Raw genomic sequence first — 17,522 nt, 5'->3', positions numbered from 1 at the left:
TTACAGGGGCTAAGTTGCACACTCAATTAAGCATCCTCATAGAAGATATTTTCCAGAAAGTGGCTATAAAACCTCTACCCCAACATTTTTTCCAAACAATGGGGTTAAGAAACCACCAACCCCTCCAGCAGACACTGCAGGAGACTCCAAAGGCAGGAGGAAATTCTTCCACTTACAAATTTCAAACTCAGTACTGAATCAGTCCCCTGGTTTCAGCGCTTTCTTTTCTTTCCCCTTTCATCGTGATATGAATATGTAAATACAGTCTCAGAACATAAGTGAACCTTGGAATAAATGAAACAGCTGCTTCAAAAGCAAAGTGCATCAGAGGTGACACACTCAAGGCTGTTTCCCCATAAAAGCTCCATGAAGCCAGCTTTGTGTATTAGCCTGCTAGCTCAACCTTGACATGCTACCAAAGTGCTCAGAAAAATAATCTCCCTCAGGAAAAATAAAAAAATGAAAATAAAAATAAAAACAAAACAAACAAAACAAATCCCACACAAAACAAAACCCCAACTAAATATATATATGGAAATAGAAATTCCCATTTCAGGGGTACTTTATTTAAATTAATTTTTAAGTATATTATGTTCTCAAAGCGCTTCTCTAAATTGTTCTTTCTGTTCTCTCTTCCACCTATTATTAGATTATAGCAGCCAGAGCTTGGATAAGAGGAAAATTGGTTTCCTTCTGACCTAAACAGCAAGTTACCTCCATCAGAGCATTGGTCCCCCTAACACAAAGATGGCTTCACCCCTAGAAAAGCCTTGTGTGTCAAATCAGCTTTTTTATACCACCTCTTTGAGGTAGAAAGATACTAAAGCAGCTTCCCATAATAGATCAGATCCCAAACTTAACAGGCCTCAAGGGTCATCTTCATTTTTACTGTGGAAGTGAGCTTTCACGACAAACGGGAGAGGGAAGAGAAAAGCAGCTCAGGGGAAATTCCTCTTTTAGTGTTTTGTGCATAAAACCTGATTTGTAGAGTAGAAGAACACTGATTTCAAATTCAGTTTCTCTGACCACTAAATCTACTTACAAGTGATGCCTACTAGAAACTGTAGGGTTAGAATGTGTCACATTCACTTAGGATGCTAAGCCGGTCTCTGGCTTCACTCAGAAATACTCATGAAAGTATCAACAAGACAACTCAAACATATCCCTTTGCAACCATAAAAACTAAGTGCATGCTCACGCTTCTAAGTACGTAAAAGAAAGGTTTGGCATTACACTATTTATTCTTATACTTCTTGCCCTCCTGTGTTTCAGGACCAATCTTAAGTGACAGGTTTATATTCTCAGCTCTGAAGTACTCTCAGTACTCTTCTCAGATAAATACTGCAGAAAAAGCAGCATACTATGGATCCAGGCTTAAGAATCAACTTAACTGCATCTTCTCTGGGGTCTCTTTACCCAGTCCTCATACAAACAGCATGCTCACATGGAGAGACAGCAGTGTGCAGTGCAGAAAATCATCCAGATACAAGGGCTTGCAGTGAGGGAAGTATTCAAGAAAACACAGGAACCTGCAAATTTTAGAGTAACTTTGGTCCATAATTGGGGAGCATAGCAGAAATACCCACACTGCTCCAATGGTTTTATTTGCTTATGAACATAAATGACCAGAACTAAGTGCAATGACATTACTTTCCAGCCCATTCAGGATCACAGCCTCTGTGGGTAGTTATTCAACAACATGGCCAGCCTTCTGGTGGTCAGTTCCAACCACAGCAGTACCAGCTACTGGCAACATGTGCACAAAGCAGTCAGATGATAAGGAATTTAGAAAAGAATGAACAAAGAAATGGAAGAATAATCCAGGTCTGAAAGAATAAGAACAGGACTGGGGGCGAGGGAGGGGAGATAGAGCTAAAAGGAACAGCAGGTGGGTCAAGGGGGAGAATGCAAAAAGTAAAAGACAATATAAATCCAGCAATTCCAGAAAAGTGATCTCAGGCTTGAGCTATCTCTGTCCCAACCACTTTTAGACTCCTTAAAGAGACCTAAGATAGCACATCATTCCTGAGATGTGGATGACTATTCCTGGGGCTCTTTAGTAAGTTTTTTTTATCCATGTTTTGCATATTTCTTCAATGTCACAGAAAGATGCAAAGAAAAAGAATTACAAGGGGAAGTACATCACTATCAAGGATACAAGAATTTGTGCATGAACACTCATATAGACATTGAATATTGGACAGAGGACCCATTTTAATGAGGATGTTGATATAAAGAGGATAGGTTTGTATTTAAGCTCCATTTCTGCAAATAAAAATAAGATAAACACAAACATCACAATACTTGCTTATTATTAACATTTTTGTCAGTGTCTAAAGACAGCCTAAATCATGTAAACTACTGAAGCATCTAATTAATTAACTGACTAATTTGGTGGGGTTTGTGCACTGAGGGTTAACAGCCAGCACACTGAACTTTCCAAATTCATGTTTCTGCAGGAACTCAGAGGTTAGCAAAATTGTGGAAGGAAATCCTATTAAAAAAGTGTTTGGGAAAAGAGGATGGCAAATACACCCTGAATATTCCATTAAAAGATAAAGAATATAAAAAGTAAATAAACAAGCACATAATTTGGAAAAGCACTAGAAATGGGTGGCATAAGGTCAGAGGCCCACCCACTCAGCACATAAATGGCTGTAATTTTAACCTTCACTGACAAGGATGGGAGAGAGATTCACAGCAATCAAGGAATTTCTTGGGGTTTTTTTTAAAGCTTATCTGTCTGTCAGCCTCCAGTGGAAGTCAGGAAAAAGAAAGAAAGGCTCTAACAAAAAATATCTGCAAGTCAAAATTCATTTGTGCCTGAAGGCTAAATCCAGGGGATGGATGTTGTAGACTAAAAACAAAAGCCATATTGCAGTTTGATGAGCACATTAAGATTGAAGAGACACAAACTGGCAAAGGGCAGAGTTCTGAATAAAATAAGAGGGGTAGAAAAGAGTCCCCTGCATGGAGGACAGTGGCTATGTGGGGGACTATGGGGCTAAACCCCATGAAGTTTTGGAAATATCTGATAAGACCACTAGAGAACCACAGAATCATATAGTACACTCAAATATCAGCAATTTTTTGGAGCCCTGAGCCAAAAAGTTAAACCTTGACAGTACAGACCCTTATGAAAATTAAATATAGATGCATACTTAACAATTCTGACCTAAGCAATTAAACACCTTGGAAACTGAGGGACGTACATCCTGGCTGGTACTTGCCTTTCTACTCTTACAGTTCTACTCCTCCATTGCCACTGTCCACCCTGTGTCACACCTAAGGAATCCAAGGAGAGACCTTCTGCCTCATCACAACGTGGCAGTTGTTGTGCCCACACCGTGTCCCCTTCCAGGACAGCCCCCTTTGTGTGAACTCATGATTTCCAGACCTCCTCTGCACACTAAACCATCTGGAATTGAAGAGAAGGGGACAAAGGAGTCACAGCAACCAAAACAATGGGTTGGCTGCAGGACTGGTCAAGAGAGTACAAAACACGAAGCACATGTCAGTGTCAGAAAGAAAGTTTGGAAAAAGTAAGATAAAGACCGAAACCCCATGAAAGCCAAGTTTCAAAGCAGCTCTCTGACATGAATGCAAGACTGATGCCAGAGGCAAGCTACCAGTTTTGTCTAATACAGCCCATATATTCTGGATATGCTGAACTGAATGGAGCTAAAGCAAAGCCATGCACCACTGAACACAAAACTCCAAGACCAGCGAGGCGTGCATCGTCCCAGAAGAAATCACGTCTCAGGCTGAGCTTGCAGGTAAAGAGCCAGTGATAACAGAGAGAATGACACAATCCTAACCAATTTTAGACAGAAACAGGCAGAAGACTGAGGCAGTCAGGTTCACATTGATTATTATCCCATAATCAAAAGAGACGGGAGGGCTATTGATTCCAAGACCAGACAAAGGGGAAGGACAGTCTCAAACTTAAAAAACCAGATGATTTGGATTCTGTTCCTAAGACTACCATGGACTTCAATGACATGTTTTGATAATGAATACAAAAAATACTATATACATATCTCATAAAGGTGGCCCTTCATCTTTCAATGGAGTGAAATGTGCTAAATACTCTATGCAGTTTAATTTGGGGTAGACATGTAGACAGAGAAGACTTCACCAATTAACTAAATAATGACCAGACTCCATTTTGAATGCTGTGGAAATTATGACCCAGACAAGTATATTAGCACAGGCAAAACTGTAACATATGATACCTCCTTGGAAATCAATGGATATGCAGTGTTCATGTGTTTATAGTGATGCTTTGTTAGCATTTGATGCTTATGTAGTTGTAAAGTTTCAAATTAGAATGAGAAGGAAAAAATGGAGAGAAATAATTTAAAAGGATGTAAAATTTTAAAATACATGCACTCGAGCCTATTTTACTAAAATAAATTCTGACTTTATCTGTTTGTATTTTGGGAAACTGCTGGCACTATACTGGAATCTGTTCTAAAAAAGCTGGTCATATTCTGCATTACAGCAGTATCATAACCCTTAAATGAACAAGCAATTTGGTCTTTAGCAATAAATGTGATTATATCAAATTTGAATGGACACTAAATATTCCCTGGAAACATACATCCTTGACAGGCATCATGCAGTCAGAAAGTTAATTTTTTCCAGTGTTCACAAAATATCATAGAACAGCAGGTTAATTAAATAACTGTTTAGGCATCCACCATTCTGAATTAAGGTTTCTCAGCAAGAAATTACAAAGAATTTACATTTGGTTGAATAAAGACCATTTTCCAATGAAATCACTTCTTTTTCAACTTCAGTGTAAATCAAATTACGAAAGTCCTAGTTCAGAGCCAATATTTTTCATGGATTTAATTGTAACTGACAGATATATAACCCTTGCTAAATTGGTTTACTGTGGGTAGCTCTTACATGCCTTTCATACACTGCCACTACCAATGGATGGCAAATTTATATGCAAAATTGCCATGCTAGCATAGACAATCTAGCTCTCCTGGGAGAACCTAGGGGGAAAAAAAAAATCACTTCTATATTGTACTCCATTAAAGATGAATTGATTCTGTAAAGGTGAAAGCAAAGTAGAATAAACTGTGTTTTTTTTTTTTCACATTCCACTTTAAGCAGTTCAAGGTATTTCAGTGGGGATGTATGTACTTTGGATGATGTGGCACTACACACGTGGATAGACAAGTACTTAGTGTGATACATGATTTATATCAGAAATAACACTCTAGTCATTAGGAAACAAGCAGCAATAAAGATGACAAAATTAAGTACCTATTTGTTATCCATCATCAAACCATCGTAAGAACCAGTAAATGGGACATACAGCACACTTAAGAAAACCCTGCATGATCTGTAAATCATATTAGCAGTACCTTAGCTATTGCTTCATAAAGCATAAATGAAAGTAAATGTCTAAAATGTAAATGGAGAGCAGTATGTATATACCTGTCCAAGAAACATGCCTGACTATTCAAGTTCTCTTTCAATGCTCCACTTCAATTTTCTCACATAGCAGGATTCTGTCATTCTAACATAAAAAATTGACAGGATCCTTGGAAAAGACAAGCACTTAAAGTTGCTGTTGTAAGTGATGCAGTACTATAAAGAATGAGCTGAATAGAACCCCAGAAAAACATTTTGCATTAAAAAGGCTTCCTACCATGCTAAAGAAAAATAGCAAATTAGAATGCTACACAGCAGCCACTGTAAAAAGGATGTCTTTTTTAATACCACAATATGATAAATTATCTTAAGTAGCACATTAATGTCAGAAATTGAGCATAATCTAACTTCTTTCCAGTGACAATATTAAATGGCTTTCAGACATCTTTCCTACTATTCTGACATTAAATTTAATAACACCCAGAGAGACCACAAAAATTATTCTGTTACAAGAATCATACTGTACTGGATCATTGCCTTTTAAGTAGGATTCAGCTAAACGATTTGGACTCTGATGGGCCTGGCACATTCAAGAGTAAGGTATGAAATTTGCTACATAACACTTACCATAATGAACAAAATTCCTTTCAGTAACCCATTTGCACTGGCAGTGGCATTTTCCTTTGGGCGTGAGAGTTTGATTATTGTTGATTATATGAAACAACAGTCCCAGACAGACATGCTGTTCTAAATTTTTATTTATTTTTTTTAACTTTTCCCTGCTTGGTATTCCTAACACAGACAAAAACTGCAAACACCTGGGAAAGTGTATATTTTGTACTCTGAGTAAAGAACATTAAGCAAAAAGCTTAATTAAATTTTTGTATCACAGGACAAGTCCACACACTTCTGATGAAATTATTATATTGGAATACTGGTATTTGTGAGATGTAAGAAAAATTAATTTAAGACATTTATATCCCACTTCCCAAGAGTACTTGAAACAATGAGAAATAACAAATAGAAATTGCAAAACATACATTTATAGGTTCTCTGCTGTAGTCTCTAAAAAAAAATATTCTATTCAACCATAAGAAGCCAGATAGCAATTTCACCCCAGCAGAACTGTATGATATGCATGGAGAGGATGATGTGAAATTAGGAACATATTTAGATCTTGGGCTCAAATAATCAATAACTGAGTTCAAGTACAAGAACTGGCAATCACAATCTTTTCACATTCCTTCCTCCTCCAGCAGTTTTGGCAACACAGTTACTGCCTTAGCTATCGTCATACAGCCTACAAAAAGGAAGAATTGAAACCTCTTCCCTAAATGTCCATCAAGCTCAGAAGTTCAAGACAAGGTCCCACAACCAGTGACAAGACCTGTCAACCAGACTGACTAATTCCAATTCTAGTCACCACAGAAATACCCAAGATAGACCTGATGCTGCTCATGCTCAATTCAACCAGTTTCTTAGATTCAACTATCCCTAACCCCAATTCAGAGTATTTCTTACACCTGCATTTAACTTCAAAACAAATGAAAAGGACTTAATGCATGGGGAAGCTCTCCACTGAATCAATGCTTTGGCCTAAGGGAGTTTATTTGGCAGGAAAAACCAATAGTGACGGTACAGCAGCTTTGCAAGTGCACTTCAAATAAGTTAAGATTCCAGGTACAGGTGTTAATCTGTTCAGTAAGGTTTATTTTCGAAATGTTTAGGCTTACTGGGGTCCAACTCTGTACCAGCAGCAAAACAGCTTCTGCTTCCACTTGTTGGAGTCTTAGGATCCAGCTCTTTCCTTGCTAAGCCACAGCAATAGCTCCCCTCTCAGAAGGTAATTTAGAGATACAGACATGGAGAGGGAGGGGAAATCTTTACATTTCTTCAAGGAAGAACACCAGTAATGAAAAACACATCAATGAGTGACTGTTATTTAAACAGTATGAACCTGAAGAGGAACATGTATTTATATCAAATACTGTTAGAAACCCCCCTAAAACTGAAAATGCTTTAGCTTGCCTTTTAAATATTCAATAAAGCTTTTCTTTAGAAACTCAGACTCATAACCTGATGCTGTAGCTTCCACGATGGATAGTAAAATGGGTCATGGTCATGCCTGATTTCCTGACATCTTTCTGTTCATGATTGGCTCCTTTTAGAGGGTTCCTTTTCTTATGTATATTACCTTGTATTAACCAACACTTAAGTTCAAATACCTCTTTATTCACTCAGTAACTTCAGTGCCATGACAATTTTTTGCAAGCCTCCACAGTCAGTTTTAGCTTTGGCCACTCTGAATTCACAGCTTCAGCTCCTCATCCAAACTATTCAGGAAGACAGTGAACATCATGGACCTCCATATAACACCACTGCTAACTTTGCTCCAGTGTGGATTTTGCCCTATAGCTTGCTTCCTACCAGTTATTGAACTACTAGAGAATACATGACAGCTATGGGTTTTTTTAAGAAATCTGGGTCAAGGCACTTGCCAAAAGCTTGATCAAAACCCAAATGCACTCTAGCAACCAGACCAACCCTATTCAAATAGGGCACAATTAAAATATTGTGCCAGGGGAAGTTTTGGTTAGATATTAGAAAGAATCTCTTTACGGAGAGAGTGATCAAGCATTGGAATGGGCTGCCCAGGGAAGTAGTGGATTCTCCGTCCCTGGAGATATTTAAAAAGAGACTGGATGTGGCACTCAGTGCCATGGTCTAGCAACCGCAACGGTGGTTCAAGGGTTGGACTCGATGATCTCTGAGGTCCCTTCCAACCCAGCCAATTCTATGATTCTATGAAATGCTTGCTGACTTACCTTCACAGAATGCTAACAACATATTTGTTCCAACTTTAAAAGGCTTGTCAAATGATCCCTACATTAACTGCTGCCTACTAATTCTCTCTTTATTGTTGTCTCAACCACTTTGTCTGGCTGCGTGGTCTGCAAGTCAGCCTTATAACACTGTAGTCCTACATTACCTCGCAAGCCTTTTTTTTCCCTTTTGGCCCCAAAGTGACGTCACATTTTCCACATTCTGTTCATCTGATGTACTGAATACCGCAATGAAGGGATCCACATTGCTCCCATTGAAGCTTCCTGGACATTTCATGGCTTTCCAGTTTTTTACTCAATTTTCCCTTCTCACATAGCTTACACTCTCCTCCTTAAATTTTATCTCTTCAGTCCCCTGCACATTTCTCTATGGAATCCTGTCCTGCTCTGGAAGAGACCACTTGACAAGACTAGAACTAAATTTTCTCAAGCTCTCTCTGCTCAGAGAAATCAGCCACTTGAGAAGAATAAGGAATGGTCCTCAATGGCTCATTCTCAGCTAAGGAAAGTGAAACTAGGTGGGACTTGGGCAACCCATCAAAACTACTACATTCCTCTCCGTACAGCAGACACCAGCAAGGAACCATTCTTCCACATGGTAACTACCATTAGAGACAAAACAGCAACAAGCTGGGAGGTAAGGAAGGAAAAGGTTGCCCCACCAGCTGCTTAACCTACAGTAACCACACAATAATAAGAGAGCAAGGAACACCACTGCCCTGAGAATGATGACACAAACCAACAAGAACACCAACCACAGCCACAGATGCTGTGGTAGGAAAAAGTAACTCCAGAATCTATCACTGATTCTGTTCCCTGTGTTGTTCCCTGTTCCTACTATTGGATAGGCTGGAAAAAATAAATAAATAAAATAAAATAAATAAATAAATAAATAAAAGCCATGGAAAATTATAACCAGGAGGCATGTAAAGTAAAAAGCTGATAGAAAGAAAGGCACTGAAGTTAACAAAGAACCACAGCACATCTGCCAGAGTTTGTTGATTCTTCTCTCAATTGCTAAGATACTTAAAGCAGTGAGGAAGAAGGGTTATTACCTTATTCCCATCATCCTCATCATGAGATACTAGCTGGCTAAGTCTTGATCAGGAGAAGCTGCTGAAGAGGAAATTATAATGGAGATTCTTACTGCACAGTGGGCTAAATGCTACCAAAGGCTTCTTGGTATTGCAGAGAAAATTAAACTATCAGTGTTTAGTACCAAAAGAACACCTGTGTAGGACTGACACTTTGACCACAAGTTCTAAGAACTAAGATACATGAGATTTCATTTGTGTTGACTCATAACTTTTACAAAAAGCTGTATTGCTGGAGGTTTTCTCCATGTGATGCAAAAGATGAATGGTTAAGAGAGACAATTAATAGGTATTGCATGCTTTGAAGTGTGGATCACAGAAGATGTCTAGTTACTTTATTTTGGGGGGAGTATTTAAACCAATAACTAGTACATCCCATCATCATTTGGGTGGTCTACATCTTAGCTCAAGAACTAAAGGGCTGGCTCAATGATCAGAGAGCTCTTATCCTCTCCAGCAGAGCACAGAATTCCTCCAAACTGTGGTCAAGAAGTATGCATTGAGGACACAGGTGGAACCCTGGGCCAAAATAAACACTATCTTCAACAATGTTTCCACCTGAGTGCTAAACTCACAGAGACATTTGAGGGTCAATAGCAGTTTGTTGACCATTGAAGTCATGCTGTAGTGTGCCAGGCAGGAGAGAAATACCACCCACAATGCCAACATGGGATACATCTATATCCCAACTCGGAGGAGAAGCTCACACAGCTTAGCACAGCTGATAAAGGTCCTGGCATGCCCCTTTGGTAGAGCTCTTCCTTTTGAACGCCCTCTGCTGTGCTCACTAATGAAAAAAATAAGGCAAACCAGATAAACCAAGGGATATAATCTTCTGCCATCTGAGATTATGCATTTGATATTTATTAGATTTTGTTGATCTATTTGACAAAGCCACATAAAGCAGAGCTCTCCATGAGGCACAAGGCATGCTAAGCTCCACCAGCCAACCTCCAAGTGTACAAAAAAGGCTGAAGTCTCCAGACTACACAGAGCTGCAGGTACATAAGGGCATGAGGTGCACAGACACTTTTATTGAGCTTCAGGTACAAGGAGATAGAAGCCTGCTTTAAGGGTCACCCTAAGGCAAAGAGCCTTGGAAATGCCACACTCCCTGGTATTCCTTGTGCCATGGCCAAGTGCTAATGCCCCTGGGGAAGATGCAGGCACAGCAAATGGGCTCTGCTAAGACACACCCATAGGAAGAGTGCTCCTTTGAAAAACCTCCTCCACCTGGAAATCTACAAATAACTGTACCAGGTTTGCAGTATTCCATCATTTACTACTACTGTCTCTTTTTTTTAACACACAGGAAAAAACAGAGAAGAAACCACATCTTTGAGTTTCCACCTGCTTAAAATAGCCCAAATTACTCCTCTTTTTTCCATTTAATACAAATGTACCAACTTAAGAAACAGTTTTCTCTGTGAAAGACTGTCAGCTATAGGTATTAAGGCTGACAATCTCCTTATGTTAATACTGATTTGTATGGTTACTCAGGGTGTGTATTTTCAGCTCTCCTGTGCATATTACAGACTTCAATTCTGTCTTCGAACACTTATGTCTTGTGACCTATGTAAATAAGTATCCAGTCTTTGCTGTGTGAGTAATTAAACAGTTAAAAATATGAATAAAGCTCTAAATAATTGGGTTGTATTTTAATTAATTTTAAATAAGACTGGCTCATATTTTACAACTTGAAAGATGTTGTATTTCCTAAGTTGGAGAGACATAGGGAAATAGCCCCCTCAGTCTACCCCCTTAACTTCAAGCAGACAGCACCAGCAGCAGTGGCTGAGCCTTGCTGGCAGTGCAGAGACTGCCAAAGGTGAAGCCTGGGTGTGCATTGGTTCTAGACCAACGCTGCCAAAGAAAAATTTGTCTCTTGTTTTAATAGAGGGAAAGAGAAACCAGCAATTATCATAGAATCATAGAATTGGCTGGGTTGGAAGGGACCTCAGAGATCATCGAGTCCAACCCTTGAACCACCGTTGCGGTTGCTAGACCATGGCACTGAGTGCCACATCCAGTCTCTTTTTAAATATCTCCAGGGACGGAGAATCCACTACTTCCCTGGGCAGCCCATTCCAATGCTTGATCACTCTCTCCGTAAAGAAATTCTTTCTAATATCTAACCTAAACTTCCCCTGGCACAACTTAAGACCATGCCCTCTTGTCTTGTTGAAAGTCGTCTGGGAAAAGAGACCAACCCCCATCTGGCTACAACCTCCCTTCAGGTAGTTGTAGAGACCAATATTGTTGTCAGTGATGTTAACTGGCTCCAAAGAAGCCAGCATTCCAGTACTGAATCTGCTCTGAGGCTGCCAACTATTTCCAAAGCCAAGATGTGGTAACAGCTCTGAGGCACACTCATACCACTGTGGCTGTCTCTCTATCCCAAGATCCTTTCCCTTGAACCTCTCCAACTCTTTTCTAGGCTGAAAGCTTCCAGCCTTCTTCAAATTGTTCTAGAAAACTATTTTACAAAATTAAAATCCGAAGTTACCTTTCCAATGCCAGGGTTGTCCTTGATTTTGGACACAGCTCTCAGAAGGCATGGTGGTGCTGGGGGAGGACAGAGCTGCAGGATGCCACTAAAGTTAGTAGCATAAATAGAGAAGTCGTGTGTGTGTGGCAGGGGCGGATGGTATTTCTTTCTCTTCGAAGACAGGTTAAGCTTCTGTGCTGCTCTGTATAAAAGTAATAGCAAGAAAGGAAAACATTACTAGGTGTTAATGGATCTCTGGACCAGACAAACTTATTGTCATCACTACCTGCTTAACAAATCCAGTCATTGCATTCTCATCTGATTTCATACGGTCAAACCCTCGAGAGATTAATAAAAGGAAATATAGGTGGAAAAATTATTGGCAAAATATTCAGTTAAATTCTCCCCCAACAGAGTTTCAATTACAATCTAATTTTCCCCTCTTTCCCACAACAGCTTGATAGCTGAATCCCAAAATGTTAAAACCTCACTGACGTAATAAAAAGCTGAAATAAGCCCCTTGTCACTGGACAGACCTGATGGACTTTATTGGTGATAACATTATGAAAGTGCTCCTTTGTACTCTGCCAGTTACATAAGGCAGAGAACAGCACTCCAAGTCAGCTGAGCTCAAGATCCTCTCTTGTTAGCTGCACTGAAAATCCTTAGATAACAGAGACTTTCCTTTAAGACAGATTGGTTTTTCCTCCTCAATTCCATTTTTTCACATTAAAAGGGAAAGCTGTTAAAAAGACATGCTTTAATGTTCTGAATGATAATGGTCCAGCTTTTGAAATGCAGAATTTCAAAACATAGAAGATGAGGAAGAAGGCAAAATTAAAACATACAATTAAAATCGTAATATTTTCCCTTGTAAGAATAGGAACATGGTAATTTTTTTCTGCTGTTGCCCATCAGGAACACCAAACAGTATAGCAAGAAATAAAAGCTCAAACTCAACTCTACATCAAAACCCACATGGGAAAAAATCACCCTGCAGAGTTAAGTAGAACAAATGCATTCATGAGCACATTCTGGGCAGCTGGAGGTAGGTGGCAATGAAGGCAAAATTTCAGTTCTGCCAATGCCAAGGAGAACTTTGCCACCTGAAAAAGACATGTGTGACCTGACCCTGAGGTAGTCAGTAGACAGCCCACCCTTGGGTACATATCATAAGAGTATCTAACATGTTATCTTTTAACATTACTTTGAATGACTGAAAAGCCAGCAACAATGTAAAGTGTTTTGCTGCCAGCATCTTTGGGCAACCTGAGACCATGCTACCAATGCCAACAGGTCTTCCAGGGACAAAGCACTACTGTGGCCTGTGACTGCACTATGAAGCACTTTGGACAAACCAGTTCACAAATACATGATGACAAAAAGTCTCTTTATACAATAGCTATTTTATATTTTCAGGATGCCTTCCAGCCTTAGATCTCCAAGTACTTTTCAGTGAGATCAGACTGGCACTAGCATCTGTGAAGTATTACAAGCAGCAGACATATGGAGAAATGAAGGCAGTACTTTGCTGTCAGACCTAATTCAGGGTAATTCTAGTGATCAGGCAGCCTCAGGCTGAGTCAGCTTAAGTAAGCTGATCAGAGAAGGAAATTCTTCTTTTGCTTATATTTATGGTAGGTTAGGAGCAAAAAAAAAAAACCAAAAAAAACCACCACTGAGAGCAGCCAGGTTGCACAGTCACTTGGAGCAGCACTATTTGCCTCAGATGAGTAACAGTACAAAGAACTGGTGATGCTTGAGGAGGAGCAACAGTTGGGTCAAGATTAGACAGCTAGTCAATACAAGGAAAAGGACTCTCAATACACACCTCCAAAATTCCTTGTCCTATGCTCTATATTCCCAAAACTGTTTGTTAAAATCTTGTATCATTTTATTTCATCAGCTTGTAGAGAGGCAGGCTCCCTATGTGCTTCCTTCTCCTTCTACAAATACTGCAATGCTTAGAAAAATACAGATACGTGGGTGATATAAAAATAAAGTTCTATTTCCAAACTCAGAGAGAGCCAGAAGCCCCTGTCTTGTGAGGGACAAGTTGGACTTTTGCCTCTGAGGAAAGAATCAGCTTTTCACTCCTGCTGAATCCTGAAACCAGCAGGAAATGCATCCCACAGTGAAGCAAAACACAGCAAGCATGGGTTTACAGAGAACCTTGGGGCTTTGGTAGCAATGAGAACTGATTTAACTGCCTGAATCTCAAATCCCCTTGCTAATACCTCATTCAGTATGAAAACATATGACTGAAATAGGACACCAGGCAAACAGTTGTACAGCTTCACTTTGGTTGCAGCTGCACATCAAAACCATAATGCCTCCTAAATTATACACAGTTTTATTGTGCAGAAAAGAGTCTATCTGTCGGTGTTCCCATCATCAAACTCAAGACAGTCATCATCCTCTATCTCCAAGTACCAATTAACAATTGTGGTTATTATTTAATCATCTTGTTGATTAATACAAAAGATAATGCTTGTTTCTTTATTTACATGCTATGATCCCTCATTGAGATGATAAAAGCTCACAAAAACATCTTCAAAGTGCAATCAAGATATACATCAAATCTTCATGAAATAATTATTCCTTCAATAGGTCTGACTGAAAGACCTCCTCTGGGAAACAAATATGAAAGAGAATGAGATACAAAGGACAAATTTACTTGGGAATTCTCTTCAAGCACCTAAGCGCTAACAATTCAATGAGTAAATGCATCCAAAAAGGCAAAGATAAGTAAAATATATAAACAAATAGTTGGAAAAGTCAGCCTTTTTTAAAGTATGGCATCACCCCAAAATACCTCTGTAATATAATTTTGGACCATTTCAAAAAGCAGACCGAAGATACCAGATCCATTACCAGTTGTCTTAACTTCCTCACCAAGACAGAGCAACCTTCAAAGTGATTCACTTCCAACACTATTCACACACTTTCTGCATCTCCACTGTTCAAGGGACAATGCCATATACCCATTAAAGCAATTAACTGCGACAGTGCTGATAAACCCTCTTCCTATGAGCCTGGAGTGCCATGATTTTACAAAGAAATTTGGCAAGGGGACTGCTGATGTCCATGTGAGATAACAGGAAACTGAAAAAGCAGAGGAACTGCAGTAGCTGCTGTGGAAAATAATCATTGCTTTGATGGGCACCAGGCCAACTGCACTAATAATGATGATGTATGTGGTTCACATCTAAAAAGTATCTCTTGTAAGGTGGCAGTGCACAAAGCTTAATTACATCCTCTCTGCCTTTGAAAACAAGAATTACTTTGTCCAACATTACAATTAGGTTGTTTCTGGACTTGAAACATCAGGCATCTTGCACCAGCAGTATCAAACAGGTTTTTGGGTTTTCTTTGGTTGGGGTTTTCTAAAAGGGAAAAGTTAAGGATCTAATGGAAAAAATAGAGCCATTGAGGCAAAATGAAACATCACTAACAAACATCACAAACAAACTGTAGACTCAGAATATGAATTTAAGTAATTATCACCGTCAGCTCCTACAAAATGCACAGTCAGTTCCTGGATTTCCACCAAGCTGCTGCCCAGCTGGTCCAGGCAAAGAGCACCACATGAGGACTCATCAATCCTTACACACTACTTGCAGCACCAGCAAGATACTTGTTGGCATCCCAGCCAAGCACTATTCAGGCCAAAATACAGGCCAAGCTGGCCTGGACATAGGCCCAGCTACATTAAACAAAATCAGACTTTCTATCATTCTATGAAACTTCACAAAACTACCTACTTCAGTAAAATTCACCAGAGTGTGTATTTATAGGGAGCCACTTCTGAGACACTCCAGAGTACTAGATACTCTGCAGTCCTTATCCAACAACACATGACTGAATTTAAACCCAATTTTCCAGTCTTTTTTTCTCCAGAATTCCTTTTCTCAGGGGCACTTTGTCCCAAAAGACAGGGAAGCCTAAGCTCTTGAAAACTGGGCTCATTTTGACTCCTACCAGAATGAGAGTGGGCTATTATCAGATCACTCTCTATGGGAGGCTAATTAGGTTTCACGCCTCTGTACTGATTTGCCTCTTCTTGTCAAATTTAATTTTGCAAAGGAGGCCCTCGCATCCATCTTCAGCCCCACAGCTGGCTGTCTGACCTTCTCCAATATCAAATTCTATTCCCTCACAGGGAAAATTATGACCTGTAGGGAATACTCTGTAAAACTTGAGCATTTCAGTAATTTGTTTTTCCAAGACTTTTGTCACGGCTTGGACACAGATGCGTGTTTTCCACCTACCTTCGCTTTCCCCATTCAGCCTCCACTCCCTTCTTCTACAAAATATTCCAGCAAGGGAAACTAAGCTCCACACTTTCTGCCTCTCTTCCAATTAAAGCATGAGACACCCCCATGTATATTATTTTTACCTCTGGCTGTGAGATCTACTGTCTGTGTTTTGCTTAACTCTTTTCAACTTTAATTGAAGATGCCTTTTAAGATACTCTAGAGAGCTCTTTCTGATAGCTAGGTGTCACGGTAGAAAATAAAACTAATATATGGCACATACAGGGGCACTCAAACACCAAGTGACAAGGGACAGTCTCTAATCTGCTCTTTCCCACACACAATTTACAGATTACTAGGTTTTCCGCCATGCATGGATGAGACCAGTGAAGAAAAGCATGGCCGGATCAATGGCATAATGCTCAGCACCTAGGGAAAAAGATTATGAAACAGCAGCAGCTACAAAGCCTATCTATTAAAAGAACCATACAATTTTTTAATTTTAAAAAATTGGTTAACATGACACAGGTATTCTGCTGTACTGCAAGCTGCTTCAAGCTTACACTCACTGCACATGTTCTGCACATAATAGTTATAAAAGTAAACAGCACAATTTAAATCCCTAAAGCATAGGGTTCTTTCCTGGCATAAGTTCTGAATGAAAAAGAAAATTACATTTGGAACTTTTACAACTATGCACAATTATAAAAATTTTGCTTAACATTTTGCGGAATTTAAGCTTCAGAAGAGTGATGTGAAAAACACTCAGGGACACATAGTAGAAAGAGGTCAACTGAGAAAGACAAGGGATTTAATTTATGCAGTGGGTTTACAGACAAACCACAAGTCAGAAATAGAACTGGGAGTCCTGCTTCCCATTACTAAGCTCCACTAACAATAAAAGAAAACTTCTGCACATTCATTTCAGCATGACTCATTACATATTAACAGCTTTAATGTTATTAGCCTTATCTTTCAGAGATCACTGTCATTATTCAAACTGTGAGAATGCTCAAGGGCTTCCCTTCAAGGATAAAGAAGTGTAGAGTCCAAGCCTTTAATACCCTGAACTTTGGCATCTACTCACGAGTACCCTTACTCAAGAGTTTTGGTTTGACCTTGACAGCCATCACAGGAGCAATATTTATGCTGGTTCTGAAACTGCTCCAAAGCTTGCAAAATTCTGGATCCAGGTTGACGCTATGAATAAGTCTACTCTTCCAAGCTTTCCCATTTACCACCCCAGCAAGCCATCACTCTTCTACCACATAACCAGTGTTCCAAGACTTTCCCACTGCAAACCAGCTCCAAAGGAAGCAGTGGGAAAGTCACAGTTTGTCATTGTATCTGCAGTTCCAGTTATTGTTTTCTTAATTATCTGCCAATATAGACAACAAATCAACGGATGTCCTACAATACACCCTCCAGCACTCTGTCCTGAGCTTGCCAC

General features: G+C 39.5%; 1 protein-coding gene across 1 annotated transcript in view; it reads right to left on the bottom strand.

Annotated features, from left to right (window-relative positions):
* Nucleotides 1–17,522, bottom strand: part of KIF26A (kinesin family member 26A) — a 98,820-nt gene that overhangs the window by 16,975 nt on the left and 64,323 nt on the right. The window contains exon 5 of the mRNA XM_030452579.1: nt 11,835–12,018. Within this exon, the coding sequence (XP_030308439.1) occupies nt 11,835–12,018 (184 nt within the window). The remainder of the gene's footprint in view (nt 1–11,834; nt 12,019–17,522) is intronic.

Source organism: Calypte anna, chromosome 5A (assembly GCF_003957555.1).
Source record: "Calypte anna isolate BGI_N300 chromosome 5A, bCalAnn1_v1.p, whole genome shotgun sequence".
Taxonomy (NCBI): Eukaryota; Metazoa; Chordata; class Aves; order Apodiformes; family Trochilidae; genus Calypte; species Calypte anna.
This window is presented reverse-complemented; position numbering and strand designations above follow the sequence as displayed.